Genomic DNA, 19,087 nt, shown 5'->3' with positions numbered 1-19,087 from the left:
GTCAGCCATGGTGGCCGGATCAGCATGCACAGGAAGCTTCGACACTTTGTCTCTCGATAGACATTTGTCCAGTAGCTGGAATAAGCTACGCCTGCCGTTACCCATTTCATCAATCTTCGATTTGAAGAACGAGGCCTTCGTGTCGTTCATCAATTTTCTCAATTGACGAATATGGTGGAGGAGGATGTCTTTATCGATCGTCAATCGCCGTCTTCGCCAAACCCGTTCCAGCATCCGACACCGACGCCTTGCGGCAGAGATTTCTCCACTAAACCACGGACTGGATGGTCGTACAATGCACATCTTAGTCTTCATAGGGGCAAGCCTATCGAGACCAGGCGATAATTATGAAAATTTGAATCGCCAATGATCAACAGAAGTACAAATTTTTTGGAATGAGTTTCTATTTTTGAAAAAGTAGACCCAAGCAGAGTGGCGAAGCCGAAGCGTGCTGGGCCCATAACCCAGAGATCCGTATATCGAAACTATGCCCTGCTAGACAAATTTTTTTTTATGATGCAATGTATTTTCTAAAAATTTCTTTGTGCGCAGTAGACTTGAGCAATATCGCATCGATGGTTCAGTGGTAGAATGCTCGCTTGCCACGTGGGCGGCCCGGGTTCGATTCCCGGTCGATGCAGTACTAGTTTGGTAAGAATTCAGAAATAATTCTTCAAAAGAGTAGTCTGATTAGATTCTTTAATTTGAAGATCACATAAAAACAAAGCAACATAAAGCTCGTGAGTCACTAAGGAATCTAATCAAAAGTAACTTTAATACAAAACCATGTCAATCGTGTGGGTTAACATCTTAGGCGATAATTATGAAAATTGGAATCGCCAATGATCAACAGAAGTACAATTTTTTTGGAATGAGTTTCTATTTTTGAAAGAATAAACATAAGCAGAGTGGCGCAGCGGAAGCGTGTTGGGCCCATAACCCAGAGTTCCGTAGATAGAAACTACGCTCTGCTAGACAAATGTTTTTTTGATGATGCAATGTATTTTCTAAAAATTTTATTGTGCACAGTAGACTTGTGAAATGTCCCATCGATGGTTCAGAGGTAGAATGCTCGCTTGTCACGTGGGCGGCCCGGGATCGATTCCCGGACGATGCAGTACTAGTTTGGTTAGAACTCAGAAATATTTCTGCAAAAGAGTAGTTTGATAATATTCTCGTATTTGAAGATCACCAAGAAACAAAGCAACATAAAGCTCGTGAGTCACTTAGGAATCTAATCAAAGGTAACTTTAATATAAAACCATGTCAATCGTGTGGGTTAACATCTTAAGCGATAATTATGAAAATTGGAATCGCCAATGATCAACAGAAGTTCAAATTTTTTGGAATGAGTTTCTATTTTTGAAAGAATAAACATAAGCAGAGTGGCGCAGCGGAAGCATACCGGGCCCCTAACCCAGAGGTCGGTAGATCGAAACTACGCTCTGCTAGACAAATGTTTTTTTGATGATGCAATGTATTTTCTAAAAATTGTTTTGTGCACAGTAGACTTGAGCAATGTCTCATCGATGGTTCAGTGGTAGAATGCTCGCTTGTCAAGTCGGTGGCCCGGGTTCGGTTCCCGGTCGATGCAGCACTAGTTTGGTAAGCACTCAGAAATATTTCTACAAAAGAATAGTTTGATCAGATTATCGTTTTTGAAGATCACCTAAAAAAAAGCAACATGAGTCACTTTGGAAACTAATCAAAAGTAACTTTAATACAAAACCATGTCATTCGTGTGGTTTAACATCTTAGGCGATAATTGTTATAAATTGGTCTCGCATCAACTACCTATGTGTTGACCTTTGTATTTAGCTACTTAAAAGCGGAAAAACATTTAGGTGGTGAGCGTATACCCTTACATACCTCAGATCTTTTTTAGCTTTCAAGCAAGAATGTCGTCTGACGGTAGCTCGTTAGACTCTAGCTCTAACTCTTCTAGGTCTTCCGATAATAGTGACTCTTCTATTCTCAAAAGTTCTAGCCGTAAGTTTCAAGTTTCCAAGTCAAAGTCTACCAGTTTTTTCCCGCTGGGTTGTCACTGGTATCAGCGAGGAGAAAGTCAAAAAATGTAGAGATATCTACAAACCCACGCTGAAAAGAAAAGCCGATTTGCTGACAAATCCCACCTTGGACGAATCTATTTACATCCGTCTTAAGGCCGCGAAAGGCTCGAACGCCACCAAAGCCAACATAGACCCGACGGAAAAAGCCCTTAAGAAGCTGTCTTTTAAAGTCTTGGATTTGGTCAAGCCACTGTTGTTCCTTGCTAGCCGCGAAAAATCGAAAAGAAAATCGAAGAGCGACGGTAATGCAGTCAAGATCGCGGTCAGGCTATGGGCCACTTTGTTTCGTGACATTATCAGATCTAGACGTCACAACATCCTTTCTCAAGTGTATCCTGAATACTTGGGCCTATTGGAACGAGACGATATCTGGTCCGACGGCGATAATCTCTTTGGCCGAAAATTCCTGAAGCATCTCGTGGAAGAAGCAAAATCCCAAGCCACCTTAGCATCGATATCCAAGAAGAAAACACCTAGTCACTCAAAGGACCAACCAGCTTCCGCCAGCCAACAGAAAAAACCAATCGACTACTCTAATCCAGCATCGCAAAGAGGGTACGTAACAATCTCGCCTTGTTCTTTTGGTGGTCGAATCTCTCGTTATATTGACATGTGGCGAACGATTACGAGTGACCCATGGATTTTGGAGACTGTTGAAAAAGGTCTTACGCTGGATTTTATGTCCCCACCAACTCAACAAAAAATCCCACATAACGCCGTTATGAGTGCCGACCAAATTGAGCTTTGTAATGCAGAAGTAAAATCCTTGTTAAGAAAGGGAGCGATAACACGGGCAGTCGATTGTAGTTTTACAAGTGGTTTCTTTCTGGTACCGAAAGCATCAGGGGGGTGGCGTCCTATTATCAACCTGAAAGCCTTAAACCTTTTCATACCCCACCTGCACTTTAAAATGGAGGGCGTTAATACAGTGCGTCACAATTAGACAGAAGGACTGGTTAACCATAGTGGATTTGAAAGATGCGTATTTCTCCGTGGCCTTAAACCCTTCACAAAGAAAGTTTTTTTGTTTCAAATGGGAAGGAGAGATTTTTCAGTACATTTCAATGCCGTTTGGTCTCGGCTCCCAGGGTCTTTACAAAACTTTTAAAACGTATCGTTGGTTTTCTCCGTAAACAAGGACTCCGTTTGGTGGTATATCTTGATGATATTTTGATTATTGGTCATTCTGAGGAATCGACACGGGAAGCGGTCAAATTGGTAGTCAACTTTTTCGAATCTTTAGGTTTTGTTATCCAAGGCGAAAAATCAATATTGGAGCCTTCACAGGTACTCGAATATATTGGTCTCGTCATCGATACAAACTCTATGAATTTTTGTCTTCTTCAAAAGAAGAAAGTCAATGTCATTATCACTTAGAGAAATGGCATCTCTTTTGGGCATTTTAAACTGGGCAACCCAATCTGTAGATTACGCCCCGGCGCATTATTGAAATTTACAAACTCTCTACACGCAACAATCAAAATCAGCAAAGGGTGACCTTTCTCTCTCCGTTTCTCTTTCGCGGGAGGTCAAATCCGATTTATTTTGGTGGATCAACCAGGCAAATCTCCACTCCCTCTATCTCGATCTTTTCTGATGCTTCACTATCGGGTTGGGGGCGGTGAGCGAAGATGTAAATAAGACAGGCGGACCATGGATCACGGCGGATACCAATCGTCATATTAATGAATTGGAATTATTAGCGGCGTTTAATGGTCTGAAATGCTTTGCGTCATCGGCATTCCGAAGTACGGTAGAAATAAATATTGACAATACCACTGCCGTCGCATATATTAACAAAAAAGGGGGAACAAAGTCTAGCCCTCTCTGTTCCGTCGCACTTGAAATCAACAATTGGTGTGAAGAGCGGAAAATTGATTTATATGCAACGTATTTGCCGGGTAAATCAAATTTCGTTGCCGACGCAGAATCACGCAAGCAACTCTAAACGGGGGAGTGGAAGTTCTCAACCTCAGCCTTCGTAAAGATTCACCAATTGTGGCAAATGAAGGTCGACATTTTCGCGAGTTCGTGGAATACACAGCTTCCGATTTTCATAAGCTGGCTTCCCCAGCCTGGAGCCTGGAAGACAGACGCATTCACGCTGAACTGGAAATACGTCAGGAGCTACTCCTTCCCTCAGTTCAGTCTCATCCCACGTTGCCTTTCAAAGCTTATGCAGGACCAGGCAACAACCGTGATGATCACGCCGCTCTGACCCACACAGTCGTGGTTCCCGATCCTGCTTGAGTTGGCGGTGGATTTACCCCGAATGTTCTACCCGGAACAGGAGCTGTTGACATCCCCGTTGGGGGAATTCCATCAACTGACAGCCAGCCGCTCAATACGGCTTGTCGCCTGGAGGCTATCGGGAGTTGTCTCGATAGCCGAGGGTTTCCGCCAGAGGTTATCGAACTTCTCCTTTCAGCAACGAGAAAGAACACAAACGCTGCATACCAGTCAGCGTGGAAAAATTGGAATAATTGGTGCCACGCACGGAACGTCCATCCCATGTCTGGTGGTGTGAAGGAGGTGCTCTGCTATCTAGCCGGAATTTTTGGAGCGGGTATGAGCTATAGCTCTATTAATGTATCCAGATCTATGCTCTCTTCTACTCATAACATCAACCGCGAAGAAATCGTAAAACATCCCGTAGTCACCCGGCTGAAGAAGGGTATTTTTCAAGCAAGGCCGCCGACCCCCAAGTCGCTGTGCTGTGCTGTGCTGTGCTGTGCTGTGCTGTGCTGTGCTGTGCTGTGCTGTGGTGGAAGAATTTCTTCTTGTTTCTATTTCATAAACATCATATGTCGATGGCTATGTCGAACAAAAGTTGCAGCGGTTATGACAAGAAGCCCCCCAGCGGGTGTGTTGATTACTAAAACGGAATTGACGATTGGGGGCGATTCTATAAAAATATGAATAACTTACAGAAAAATCGGTCCCGCCTTCAAAAAAATAATATCGACTTAAAGTAGATGAAACAAGGAATTTAATGAGACTAAGATCGTATTTTTAGATCGATTAGGTTACAAATGGGAGAGATTTAAAAACTTTTCGTTTCCCCGTAAGCGCCATGTTAAAACGCGCAAAAAAATTTTCGACGGCTCACCGATTTTTCAATAGATTTTAATTTTTTTTAATACTAAATAACATTGTAATTAAACAAAAATTGGAACTTAAGTTAATCTTGCAATTTTCTTTAACCCTGTATTTTTCAAATAAAAAATGTTTAATAAAAAGACGCCATTTAGCGAAAAGTTAATTTTTAAACACATTTTTTTATATCATCCCTTTATTTTTTCGTGGGCGGGTTTTACATAGAGTAAGTAAACATTGTTATAAATAAAGCTCATTAAAAAAATAGCTTTTAACAATTTTTTTTGGGTAGACCCCCCCCCCCCCCCAATGTGGCTCAATTTGACCATACTAATCCCGCTTCCGCCATTTAGACGGTTCCCTTACTATCACGTCTGAATACGTCTCACAAAATTGTACAAACAGTTTTTTTATTATTTTACCGCTAGATGGTGTAACGTAATAGTTCTTTTTACAATATTTTTTAGTGGTGCATTCGTCCCCGACGTGCTGATTTTGTTTGTAGTGTGTATAGTGACGGTGGTGCCGTGGACGGTGCGCCATAACACACTACAAACAAAATCATTTTCTTTGACAGCACATTGCAATCGGAAATTGCGGAAGAAAACAACCGATGGTGGATTCTACGATTACTTCGAATGTCATAAGGTTCATATTTTATTTTTTTTTATTTTTGCGGGTATCATGCTTTAGATCTTCATCGGCTAAATATGGATGCTTCATCTAATCTTATCCCTGTTACCATCCCACGTGAGGTGCTCTCTTATACACAGTACACTAGACATGATCTTGTAATTTGTAGATTTCTGCATCGATGACTGACGTCTTGGCAGCGCGCTCCTTCTTTGCACTGTTGAAACACGCCAGCAGGTTCATTAGCATTCTGCAAGGACGATCGGCAGCAGCGACGGGCAGACATTTAAAGTTTCTCGAGCTCGCCCTTATTTTCCACAAGAATACGAGCCACTTCAACTGAATACCAAGTGGACAAGTGGCAAAATATCAAAGCATCAAATGGAGACGAGAGAATGAGGGGGCGGTTTACCGCAGATGGTCATCGACTTTTGCATATCTACCACTCTGCCAGTAGCTGAAGATAAAGAAAAAAGGGAAAAAGACGAAAAAATCATGAAAGCTCAAAAGCTGCTGCCACTCCCGTATTTGCATATTTGAAAAATGCAAATATAAAAAGAAGAAAAACCAGTTTGTCGATCGCCTTATTGTTTGATTGTGCGCAATACACTGGCAAACGGGGGAACATGCAAGAGACAAAGAAAATCGCGACGCAGAAACGACGTACCGTACGGCAGTATACAGTACACACGCAGAAAGAAAGGCATAATAAGTCAGTTTGTGGCCCACTCAGCCAAGCGAATTAATGGAAGTAAAGGCAACCGAACGCACATTGGGGTCGTAGCAGCGAGCAATCGAAGGAGAAGTTAAAAAGTTGGACAAGAAGAAACGGGAAGCAGTGGAACAGTTGGTATACATAAAGACTCAATCGGCGATATAATCAGCCAGAAGTTCCGTGAAATTTACAACATACACTTGTCTGCCGGCTGGTTGAAAGTTTCGTATATAACTAAGGGCCGACATAAGACTACAGATGAAAGTTGAGAAAAGGAAGAAAACTTTGTTCTTTGCTATACGCGGCCAAAGTAAGACTACTGTTGCCGTAGACGTCTAATCATTTTCAGACTCGTTGTTGATTCTGGTGCCGGTGCCGATCGAGATTTAAGACTAGGATCGTCGCTGATGTCCGGGATGCTAATGTTCAAAGGAAACTAGCCAGCATGTCTTGTTCTCCTTCTCCTCAACATTCAAGCTCATCGTGTTCAAAAGGCGCGCACGCTCAAAAGGACGGCGGTGGTGGTGGCTGCTGTGTGTAGGTATGTTTCCGTCGCGATCACGGAAGATTGATTTAGCAGTATTAGTGCACAACAAACGGAGGGAGAGAGAGAATAAGCTGCCGTCTAAACAGGATTTCCAGGCTTCATGACAAAGGACACGTCTAATTAAATTCCGGAAGAGAGAGAGAGAGAGAGAGAGACTTGCTGCTACTGCCCATTCTAACAGATACCCGGTATCCTTGTCGCAATCAGACAGACAATGCTGCAATATCAGATACCGTAGCACTTTCCGGCTGAAGAGAATGTCGTCTCCACTTTCTAGACAAACAACAGTGATAACTACTTTTATTTTTTTTTACGTATCAATACATCATATCGGCTTGATTAAACAGCATTCATTTCACAACAAAAATTTCAGTTTTTTTTTTTTTTTCATCCGCAGTGACATTTTTTTTATTATTATTATTTCGAAAGAGATCATTAACTAATTTTACCGAAAGGATTATTAGCACAATAGAATAACAAAAGAAAATACATCGGAATGGAAACTGACGCTTTGGAATGTATTCATGTATATTTTAGGCTCATTTGGCACCGGCGTATTACGTTACACTTCTTGGAAAACTGTTTAATTGGCTGCGAATACCACCGTTCTAACAGAACATTCCATAGCATACATACAACAACTCTCGCAGCTTAATATCAAAGTAAAGGCGAGAGTAAAGGTATCAAGAATGTCGTGAATGTCGCCAGTCGTATAAGACCAAATATGCGTTGAAAAAAACTCGACGAATGTTGTTTCAGAGTCAAAGTGAATGAATTCGTTCAACTTCTGGGCTTGTATTATAAAATTGGATCCCAAACCGTTTGGGACAGTTATTATTTTGGATCAGTTATTAAATTTGGACATGTTGCCCCTCCGCCCATCCTATACTCGCCTGTGTTTTCATCATATCCAATATAGCTGGACTCTTTCTCATAGTTCTTAGTTACAGTATTATAGTAACACGAAAGTTTGCTGTTGCTTGATGTGATGCAACATGCAAGAGACCAATAGTTTATGATTGAATGTGGCACGTTAATCTGACAAGTAAGTAAGAAACCAGACCTAAATTCATATTCTTATTTACATGTGTTTTTCTGTTGCTATTTGGCTTCCATTTCCAGTGAATTTGAATTTCACAGTTTGTAGAAGTTGGTGACCATCGGGGACCGACGAGCTGGCAAGATGCATTTGAGGGCATAATCCAAAGGGACAGAAGAATACGGGAAGACTTGCAGGAGCTTGCTCGATCGGTATAAGTCTATCCCCGAGGAGATAGATAAAAATTCTGATCCCGTGCTGGATAATAATGCGACACTAGAATTGGATTCGAAGAAGACTCGCTATAGTTGAATTGAATCTGTATGCAGGATCAACACTAGAGCAGCTATATAGAACAAGACGTGCGAGAGACAGAACAATGTGTGACTGCTATAGCAATCGGTCAGCGGGACAGACGTGACACGATAACGATCGGAATATAACCGGCTGCTCGACGACATCATCAATGCGAAGGATCATAAACGTAAAAAAGTCTGAATTGGATCGAGCTAGAGAACCCAGTTAACCGAGTGCGACCCCATCAAATGCATGGGACAGTAATGAAGTTGACATTTTTCCTTTTTCTTTGAATCAAAAGAGAGCGCGCCAGTCTTTTTCGCAGCTATATATAGAGGAGATAAAAAAAACAGGAAAACTGCAACCGTCTCACGCGTTAATGTTGTCGTATACACGCCCTTCTCGACAAATCGATACATGGCGGGTTCTCGCAATGAGACCCTCGCGTTTCCAGAACGACCAGTGAAAAATATAACATATAACAGTAGCTACAATAAATGACAATGATAACAGATTTCCAATATAGTTAGAGGGTTGTATTTTATAGTAGCGGCAAGCTCCATCACACAGGCGGCACACAACATTGATAAATCAAGAATTCATGAATATTAGTTTATTCTTGGCCGTCCAACTGGTTTTCCGCCCCTGTTGGCCGTCCGATATTTGTGATATCTATGTACAGTATGAACATAATTCAACACGTTTTGATGAAAAAGGACTGAAAGGGAGAGGGAGAGAAATACATACAGTACATATACATATTACACACGGAGAATTAAGAAATGCTCAAAGGGAATTCCAAAACGCAGGACGTCATCTGTATACACATTGACAGTGAATAAACGGAGAAATTAACAGGCCATTTATATCTAAATGTTCTTCAATGATGGCTATGATGTGAGCAGCGCTGTTGGTGATAGTGAACATTACATCCGCAACTGTAGCGCTGACAGTTTTATCTCCTTTATTTTGCTGTTGTTGGGTTCCATCAGATGCACAAAAATATATATATATTTTTTTGTCTTTTTTATTCTTTCCTTTCAATCTTTTTTTCTATTTTATTCCAGGATGAGGATTGCAGAGGCCTGTGGAGTTTTGGCGAAACAGAGAAACCCAAATCCAGATATAGAAATGTTAAAGCATCTTCGCCGGCATGGTGCCACCCGCTGCTTCATTTTTCTTTTCTCTTTTTTCGTATTTTTTTCCCTTCGTCGGACTTCGTGGGCCACGGAGTGAGAGAGAGAAAAGGGACGTCCAGCTGGTCAGGACTTTGTGTTCATCTGCAAAATAGCGTTTCGACTATCAAGAAAAAGAGAGAGAGAGAAAAATGCAAGGGTTAATTGACTGAACGCAAAGTTGTTTTTCTTTTCATGCATGCCGAATCGTATTATAATAAGAACATTTCCGTCGACAATACAATAGAGCCAAAGTGAATGCTGCGATCCACAAGCAGTCCTAGAAAACTGGACAAGGGTGAGCAACACACTGGGCTTTTTTTCCTCTTCACTCTCACCAGCAACAACAACGCAACGTAATGCTACATCGAGAGCGATCTCATTTCGATTTCGAGTTTTTTTATTTTAATTTCATATACGCGCTCCCGAGATGTGTATAGTAAGTAAGTAGATATATACACGGTCAGCGTCAGCTTGATGTCTATTCTTTTCTCTTATCCATTTTCTTTTCTTTTTAAAGTCGTTTATCTCACAGCGGGGTAGGTGAAATGACAGAAATACTTTTCAATGCGGCCACCCGCCACCGAAAGACAGAGAAAATAAGAGACGGACAGCAGCTCGGCCAGAAAATAAAAATATATGTTGGAAGAAGAAAAGATAGGGAGAGCTAGGTAGACTCTCTCTCTTTCTCTTTGAGGTCTCTCGACATTTTTCTACCTTCTTGATTTGTTGTCAAGTTGAAAGGAAGCGCGCGGTTTGTCCGCTTTTGACTTCTACTGCCATCAGACACACACTCGGGAGATAGGGAGAGATCGAGAGAGAGTGGCCAGGGTGACGTTCGATTATTACAGTCGAATCGTCCCAAAACCGACTGTGTATAAGTCGGTTATATACTTTTCTTTCTTTATTCCGTTTCTTTTATTCATTCTTGTAGTCTTGTCCATCCCCTATCCTCTATTATGTCGCTCCTTTTCATTCTTCCTTGAAACGGCAAAAATGAAAAGAAAGGAAGACACACACAGCGGACGGTGGAGGGGGCAATGACGACGAGGAAGCGGCGTCTCGTCCGATCGAATCGAATGAGGGAAAAAAAGGCAAGAAGAAAAATGAAGAATAAAAAAATAAATAAAAATAAAAATAAAAAGAAGTGGAAAAACGAGCGACGGGAATGCCGGAGAAATGGCGTCACGGTGTCTAATTGAATTCGTTCGAGGCTCCGAGCTCGGGCGCTGATGTAACCCCCGTCAATACAAATTCAATGACAATTCGATCATTTCTCTTTCTCTCTGTACGCAAATAGCTCCAGCGGTTCTCCCATCAGAACTCCCTGCAGCTCCTCCCAACGACCTTATACGGCCCTACGTTTCCCTTTTCGAGTGATGGGACCAGCGCAACGCCGTTTCATTCGAAATGAAAAGGAATCCAAAGAAAGGAAGAGCAACTTGTTTCTAGAGGCGCATCACAATGAAACGACACAAAAATTCTCTCTCGGTTCCCATGCACAAGCGACAGCCGAGGAAATAACGAATGAAATGACGCTCGGAATTTTCAGGAAATTTTACGGATGAATTTTCCGAGCTCAACTGAAAGAAAAAGCAGACGCACATCAGCCATTGCCAGGAGAGTCGAAATCAGAATAGGCTACACATTAAAAAGAAGAGAAATAGAAACAGAGAATAGATGGAATAGAACGAGACACCTGCTCAACGGGAAATCGACTCGGAAGAATGTGGCAGAGCGTGCTGCTGCAACCGGTTGCTTTCGCCGCGCGGTCGCGTCTCTGACTCGATTTCTTTTGAATTTTGTAACTTCTCTGCGGCAATTATATTTCCATCAATAAAAATAATAAGAGAATCCTCTGTCGCCCTCTTGTTCATTTCTCTCACTTTTTCTCGTATTATTAATACTAGTCCTTATGTGGCCGTCTTCTGCTATTCTCTTCATTCTCACAAATCATTGTGGTCAAACGCCGCCAAAAGTCATCCTCATAATTGGATTGAGTGAATGAACGAATGTTATTCCAATGAATAATGCTCGGCTGGGTACCTTCTCTTCTTCTCCTTGGACTTGTTGCTTCTGCTTGCGGTGCTGCGCTGCCCAAAAGAAGAAGAGGAAAAGAAGAAGAAGAAGTGATAGAAAAAAAAAGACCCCCCGCTCAAGTGAGACACCAGCCAAAATAAGAAAATAACATTAAGTGAGAGAGAGAGAGACAGGAGGACTCTCCATTGTCGATTGGTGGGCCGTTACGTCCGTGAATGTTATTGCATCGGTCGGTTTCTTTTCTGATTTCCCAAGTTGGCCGGCGGGGCCGATGAGAGAAGAAACGTACGTACACATGGACAGACATGTATACTATAGGGAAAAAATAGAAATTGCGACGAGTCATCCTGCCAGAACTGCTGGACGGGGAGGTTTTTCGAGCACAACAAGAGAAACTATACAAGAAAGAGAGAAAGACACAGTGTATGTGTAACTCTGTGTGAATGTACAGAGAGCTGCGGCGTGATGTCTTTGACCTTCGAAGAATAACTACAAGAAGAAGAAGAAGAAGAAGAAGAAGAAGAAGAAGAAGAAGAAGAAGACGGATCCTGGTTCTTCCTTTGCATCCAGCAGCAGCAGCAGCAACAACAACAACCCAAAGAATAGACCAGCCAACAGAGAGGCCCACCTGTTTCACTGCTGGAGGCCCCTCTAACTTAACTTTTGAAAGAGAGGGAAATATAACGCTCTGGAACGATAAAATCCACCTGACACAAACCAACAGGGCGATTCTTCACCCCCTCCTCCACCCGTCTTACTCTTCCCCTACCTTATTCGCCCCGACAACAACAACAACAACCAACAAACGGAAAACGGGATAATCATCCCAATCATGATAATAACCCACCGTCTGTCTAACTATCACGACCTAGTACTTTATGGAATCTAACCGACATTGCGTGACATCGCTCTCGACATTTGCCCATTTTAAATCCTACAAATGGGAAAAGAGTCGCGGCACAATGAAAATGACGAACGTAAAATATATAATGCCCACACAAAAGGCGAAAGACAGGGATCATTCCCCGTTCACTTGACATTTTAAGAGAAGGAAGGAGCAAATAATAAAAATCAAGATTTACCTGGAACATGATATGATGATAACCAAAAGCGACGCATCCACCCTCGGTGAAAAATAAGGGACCGGAATCGAATCATGACTAGGATTCCATCCCATTTGTCGGAAGACGGTTGCACACAATATACTTTTTTTTCTTTTTTCTTTTTTATGCTCATTCTAATGTTCTGCTGGATATGTTCACTTGCTGTTGATCATTTGAAAATATTTTTCTTTTGCTTGTTGGCTTTTGGCACGGGGAAACACGCGGACGATGTATATAATTATCTGTCGATTATTACATCATTTATTTTTCAAATTTTTACTGGAGCATCGACTTTCAAGACAGCTGGAAGAGTTTTTTTCACATTGTTTTCTTCTTCTTTTTTTCTTCTTCTTTACAAGCAAATTTGTTTTACACGTATTCAGATGGGACGCAAGAGAGCGCCGGTGATTCTCCTCCGCCGACGGAGGCGGGATCGTGAGGTGGCGACTCGTTGCCGGGCGAATGATTGGCCTGGTGATCGACGGCGTAGGCGTAGCGACGCTGAGGTCGCTGCTGCTGTCGCGACGGCAGCGGCGGCAGCGGCCGCTTGCACGACCCCGTCGACCCGTCGTCTCTCATCGAGGCAGAAACTCCGCCGCGCGAGAAGGTGGCCGTCAGCAGGTGGTGGTGGTGGGCGGCGGCCACCTCGTCCGGCAGGTAGTGCAGAACCGGCACGGTCTGCTGGTTGTCCGGAATGACCTGGAGGGCGATGGGCATCAGATCGCGGGGGATCGCCCGGATCATCTGCTGCTCCTGCAGACTCCTCGAGTGCTGGTGATGGCAGTGGTGCTGGTGGACGTGGTGCTGGTGGTGGCAGCAGTGCTGGTGAGGCGGTAAACTGTGCGACGAGCCGTGACTCTCGCTCCCGACCCTCGGACGGCCTCCTCGCCCAGCCTGCCCACTTCCCGTCGCCCATTGCAGCAGCTGGTGCTGCTGCTGGTGGTGCAGCGAGCCGCTCCGGTCCGAATTGGACAGGTCTGAGTAGTAGGCGCTGCTGGGCGTCGAGGCGCTGCAGTTGCTGTTGCTGACGGCGTCCAAGTGCTCCATGAGGACCACGCCCCGCTCCAGCGCGTATCCGGCGTTCTCGTAGGTCCCGTCACTCAGCAGACGCCTCAGGTGAAGGGTGGCCGCCAGGGAAGAGGAGGCCTGCGGCTGCAGATGCTGCTGCTGGTGCTGCGATGGATGAGTCGGCGGAGGTGGCATCATCATGTGGTGCGGCTCACGGATCTCCGAGTACGTGTTCAAGTGGTAAATGGGCGAAGGCCGGTGGACTCCCGTCGACCCGGCCACGCTGTTCAACTCGGCGTAAACGGCGCTAATGTCGTCCGAGTGATCCACACCTGCCATGTAAGGATCTTGGCAGTAATCCGAGGCGGAATCCCCGGCCGATCCTCCTGTCATCTTGCGCCAGAGTTTCACCCGCCATCCGGTGCCCGTCTCGGCCGCCCGCGACTTGTTATTATTGACTCCGGCCATCTGCTTCTGCAGTTGCTGGAGCTGCTGGAGATGCTGCAGTTGGTGCGACTGGCCGGCCAAATCCGACATGACGTTCATCGTCGGCGTCTCCAATCTCGGACGCCCCAGAGTCGACGTCATCGTCCCGTTCGACTCGCCCGGCTGTCGCACCGTGTAATTCTTCGGCAGCGTCTCCATTCCAGCCAGTTCGGTCGTGCTGGTCTGGACAACGCCCTCTTTACCTTCGCCCACCATGTAGCCAACAGGAAGAGTTGGGCACGATCCTTTTCATTTCAAAAGAAAAATTTTGAGGTTATTGTCAAATTTGGCTCCTTTCGATCAAGATTAACGTCAAACTAATCAATCTCACCTCCGCGTGGCAGAACCTTGAACCTGGATCAATCCCGACGAAGAGACACAACGAATGGGGACGGCCGCATCACATATTAACAAGGAAAAAAAGGGAAAAAAAAGAAGAATTAGATTTTGAAAGGAAGAAAATTTGTCTTTGAGGGGATCAAGAAGAAGAGACGGTAGAATTATTACTTATAATATTTGGGTCTTATTTCGTTCACATATGTGTGTACGCATATATATACATACGGGCTTTCATTTACATGATTCTACATAGAATTGTGTGTGTGTGTGTATATAAGCTGGTGGCTGTATAGCATTCAGCCAACAACACAATGTCCGGATTATTATTTCGATTTACAATGGATGAAATGATGGGACGGCTTTCTGGGATTAGAGGGGACGCAACTGCTGACGAGACTGAAGAGAGAGAGAGCCGGACGTTATGTCTGATGATTACCCCACGCAGAGGCAACAGTCACAGACATATACACACAAAAAGAAGAAATTTCAAGAAGAAGAAGAAGAAGAAAAGAATAAAAGAAATTCGAATGGGCGCCCAAAAGGAATAGACGATTTTCCAGCCTGTTTTTCGCTTATGCGACGAAAAGTGACATCCAAATCCTCTTATGAGCTTCACAACTCTACAGCACTGCATATACCGCATCTCCTTCGAGCTATTTATATACATACAGTATATATACTCGCGCATTACGTATGCATCACCGTCTCATGTGTCACGCACCAGACGTTTTCGGGAGTCTTCCAGCCGAACGTCATCTCAAATGAGACTACGGCTGGATGTGTCCGTACGGAGAGCAATAAGAATGGCGAATCATTTCGTTAAAATGATTTTTGAGAAATAATTCGTGCGCACAGATGGGAGCCGGAATGGGTCAACCGTGTAGAAGCACATCCGCTGCACGCCATCGACATATCCAATAATGTCTCCGTGGAGATGAGGCGTCATGGCCATTGCCTTTATGCCCGTCACATGCACGGAAGCTATATAGGCAGCAAAGGGGTTACGCGGATTAGATCGTACGCATTAGAATCACGTCTCCCCCCCCCCCTTCCCACCCACCCCCTTGTGTGTCTATCCCACCGAAACTGCCACAGAGATAGAGAGGCGTATGGGGGATTAAAACAGGATGTTCGCTGACGGTCTATGACCTCACTGGAGCAGCTAGTGCGGCATCCAGTCTCTCTTATTTTAGATAGAACTCCAGTACAATGTGTACGGATATACCAAGTCTGAATAGATAACAAGGCCCTGTGTTCACGTCGACTCTTAGCCTTGCCTAATGGGATTGATATGGCGTGATGTAGGCCTAACTGGCCTATATCCAAAATAGCTGGTTGCCACGACCCAGCCAACGTCGACGGCTACCTATAAGGACTACCGTGCGTGGCTGACAGCACCCCCCCCCTTCAACGTGAAAAGAAAATGGGATAAAAAAAAGAAGGCCGATATTGGCCATAAAGGCGGTGCAGCTCTTTAATGGGTTTTTCTTCTTTTTTCCGACTGCCTGTTCCGCTAATGACCGTAGCTCACACGAGGTTTAGGCTCATGCCAAACCGTTTGTGCTTTGTGTTTGATAGAGACGGAGCCTCGTGCCCTTGCAAATGGGGAGTGGGCTGGATAGTATATCGCATTATATATCTCCACAGAAGAGGAGTGAGCCAAAGCGAAATGTATGAACGAACGAAAAAGAAAAAAGGAAAGAAAGAGAACACAACCCAGTAACAAGCCCTTGTATTCTAATGAATGTCAACAACTCAGGGTCTTATTATATTTCTTTCCTATTAACTTTCCAACTGCTGCTGCAACTGCTCTCTTTTTGTCTCATTCTTTCTTTCGTCATTTAAAAAAGTTCTTTTGAGCTTTTTATATAGTCTTTTGTTTTTCTTTCTTCATCTGTTGCATATATTTGAGAGAAAAAAACAACAACTTTGTTCGGAGAACGAAACATAAATGATGAAATCGGACCGCGCCCTTTTGCTATTTTGGATAACATTTATTTTTTTCTTTCTTTCTTACGGGGGCGATGGCTATCTTCCCCCCTTGTGTAAATAACTAAAAATATCTAACCAGAAAATAACGAGAGCGGTCCCAGAATATCAAATCAGAACGCATAATTATCAAGCCCGGTTCTTCCTTTTTTCTCTCTCTTTAAATATTGGAGCAAAAGAGCGCGGAATAATTTGATTAACAAGGGATCAGAAAACATTTGATTTTAGTGGGAAATGATGCGAGCGACGACAATGGCTTTAGGTTTTCTTTCGTGCCGATCGAGTCGGAAGCCGAATAAAAACGGGCCGTGCAGCGTATAAACATATACGCGCATGCCAACTGATTTGCATTCTATAATCAACCGTAGTCTTGTAGTAGTGGTCGTTACACAACGGAAAAAACAGGCTCCGGCTGATTGGGGCATGGCGCGTGAGACCTATTTGGGGTGATGTGTCAATGGGGGCGCGTCGCCATCACACATCACAGAACGCGGATGAGAAGCAGCTCTAGCGCTCGGCTTTTTTTATTTATTTATTTTTTTTTTTTTTGCTTTGCCGCCGCGCACCGTCAAAACAAAAAGGGACCAAAAAGAAAAGAACAAAATGGCCCGACAACCAAATTATTCAGACCCCGCCCTTTGATTGGATTTCCAGGAAAATTTGTTAGACAAAAAATAATATTTTTTTTTCTTTTTTCAACCAGCCGATTGGATCGAACGAACAAAAAAGGGAATAAAAACGAGATTGATCCGGCGCATCCAACTCGCATATAAATAAATATATAAAAATGAAAAAATAAATTACATACATAAAAAGATGTCTGCATTTTTATTGTAAATTGTTACTATGTACCGCCTGCACTAGCCGCGCTATTCCTAATTCAGTCATCGCCAAAACTTACCAAAAATAAAAAAAAGTCATACATATTTTTTTTTTTAAAGGAACTTACCGGCGGCATTTTAGGGCGGTGATCATCAGGACGGCGCCCAACATGGCGGAGACAAGTGCCACAACGACGAGCATCGGGACCCAGGTATTTTCGCTGCTCAGTTCTGTATATTCCAGGTCAGTGTCGCGCCAGCGCATATAACATTTCATAAACAAATATAAACAGGAATAAAAGAAAAAAAAGTTAAATTTACTGTAAAAGGTTTTTTTTCCATTTTTTCTTTCTTTTTCCTTATTTCTAGATAGATATTCCGCTATATAAAGAATAGCGTGTGTTATCTTGAGTGATCGCTCATCCCAACAACAACAACAACGACAGCAAAGAGAGGACCTTCCCAAAGGAGAAAATCTTAAAAAAATCTATTGGGGTCCCAGTCGGTGACATCCGTTTATGACCCACCCATCTCTTCTTCTCTCCCGACTTAACAATAAAAAAATATCCGGGAAAAAAAAACAAGAAAAACCCATATAATATTAGTGACGTTCATCAAAACATTTTTTTTTTTAGGTAAAAACCCTGAAAAAAGTAAATAAATAAATAACAATTTTGAAGTCTGCTGTTCGTTTTGGCGGAGCTGCTGTTTATGTCCTCGCATGTATATTGGTTGGTGGAAGCCATGAAAAGTCGTCTGCTTTAGGTTTGAGGGGGTGGACGAGGGATTGGGGAAACCAAAAAGCACCTTTTTTTATTTCTTTTATTTTCTCTGTGTAAGCGCACGCATTCAATGGGTCGTAAAAAACGAAAAACGAAAGAACCCAAAAGAATCCGCCGCATTGACAACAAGAGGAACAACGGAAGAGAAAGAAATGGAACGCAGCAGGAGTAGCCGTGTGCAATGCCGGGCAGCCATAGCAGCAGCAGCAGCAGCGCACCTATTCAAATATTATACTACACCAGTACACCACCAGCACCAGTCCGGGCGAAAGGGGGTGCGTGTTTACCAAAGGAACGGCCAAAATATCTATCGGCTGGAACGAACGACAACAAGAGAGGCCAAAGGTGCGGGGGGAGGGGGGACGGACAATACTACTTATTTTTTTTCTCTCTTTTCCAGCACAACAACCTATACGGATGGGGTATTTAGGGTTGATTGAAGACGAATAAAAGAGGGTGGCCTGAGTTAGATCGCATTATTACCAGATGGAAAGAGAGAAAGAGCCGGACAACAACAAGGAAACTTTATGTGGACGTGTGTAAATGTACAACTGAATGAAAAAGACTGGAACATTTCGAACGTGAGGGGGATGAAATAAAAGGGTACAACTGTCGAGATTCCAGCGTTGAACAACAAGTGAACCGAGGAGAGCCAGCTAGCAGAGAACCACTCTATCCATCCCCGTATATACTATATACACACGTACATACGTCTATAGACTCATCAATAGACGAGGTTGTTTACTTCTCTCTCTCGTCCAATTTCTCTGTTCACTCCCCTCTTCACTCATCATATTAAAGGAGTCGGGACGGGGGGTGCATTGAACACACAAAAAAGTTTCGCTACTCCTTTTATATTGACACTAACAAGGACGAATAGTTTGGGCAAAGGCTCCTGTGTATATACCAGACACAACAAATTGAGGAGAGAAGCAGAGAGAGAGAGAG

General features: G+C 43.5%; 1 protein-coding gene, 1 long non-coding RNA gene and 1 other non-coding gene across 3 annotated transcripts in view; 2 read left to right on the top strand and 1 right to left on the bottom strand.

Annotated features, from left to right (window-relative positions):
• Nucleotides 1-569: 569 nt before the first annotated feature.
• Trnag-gcc lies at nucleotides 570-640 on the top strand. The gene has a single exon. It is a non-coding gene; the product is annotated as a tRNA-Gly (tRNA).
• Nucleotides 641-5,644: 5,004 nt separating this feature from the next.
• LOC124343482 lies at nucleotides 5,645-7,448 on the top strand. Its single transcript, XR_006919268.1, has 2 exons — nucleotides 5,645-5,813; nucleotides 5,968-7,448. It is a non-coding gene; the product is annotated as an uncharacterized LOC124343482 (long non-coding RNA).
• Nucleotides 7,449-8,910: 1,462 nt separating this feature from the next.
• LOC124343481 overlaps nucleotides 8,911-19,087 on the bottom strand; it is a 48,043-nt gene continuing 37,866 nt past the window's right edge. The window contains exons 3-6 of the mRNA XM_046796802.1: nucleotides 17,486-17,588; nucleotides 14,540-14,562; nucleotides 12,694-14,453; nucleotides 8,911-9,695 (exon numbers count right to left, since the gene is read on the bottom strand). Of these exons, the coding sequence (XP_046652758.1) occupies nucleotides 13,084-14,453; nucleotides 14,540-14,562; nucleotides 17,486-17,588 (1,496 nt within the window). The 3' untranslated portion in view covers nucleotides 8,911-9,695; nucleotides 12,694-13,083. The remainder of the gene's footprint in view (nucleotides 9,696-12,693; nucleotides 14,454-14,539; nucleotides 14,563-17,485; nucleotides 17,589-19,087) is intronic.

The sequence above is a fragment of the Daphnia pulicaria genome, chromosome 6 (genome assembly GCF_021234035.1).
Source record: "Daphnia pulicaria isolate SC F1-1A chromosome 6, SC_F0-13Bv2, whole genome shotgun sequence".
In the NCBI taxonomy this organism is placed as follows: domain Eukaryota; kingdom Metazoa; phylum Arthropoda; class Branchiopoda; order Diplostraca; family Daphniidae; genus Daphnia; species Daphnia pulicaria.
The sequence above is the reverse complement of the archived record's forward strand: the minus strand, read 5'-3'. Positions and strand labels throughout refer to the sequence as shown.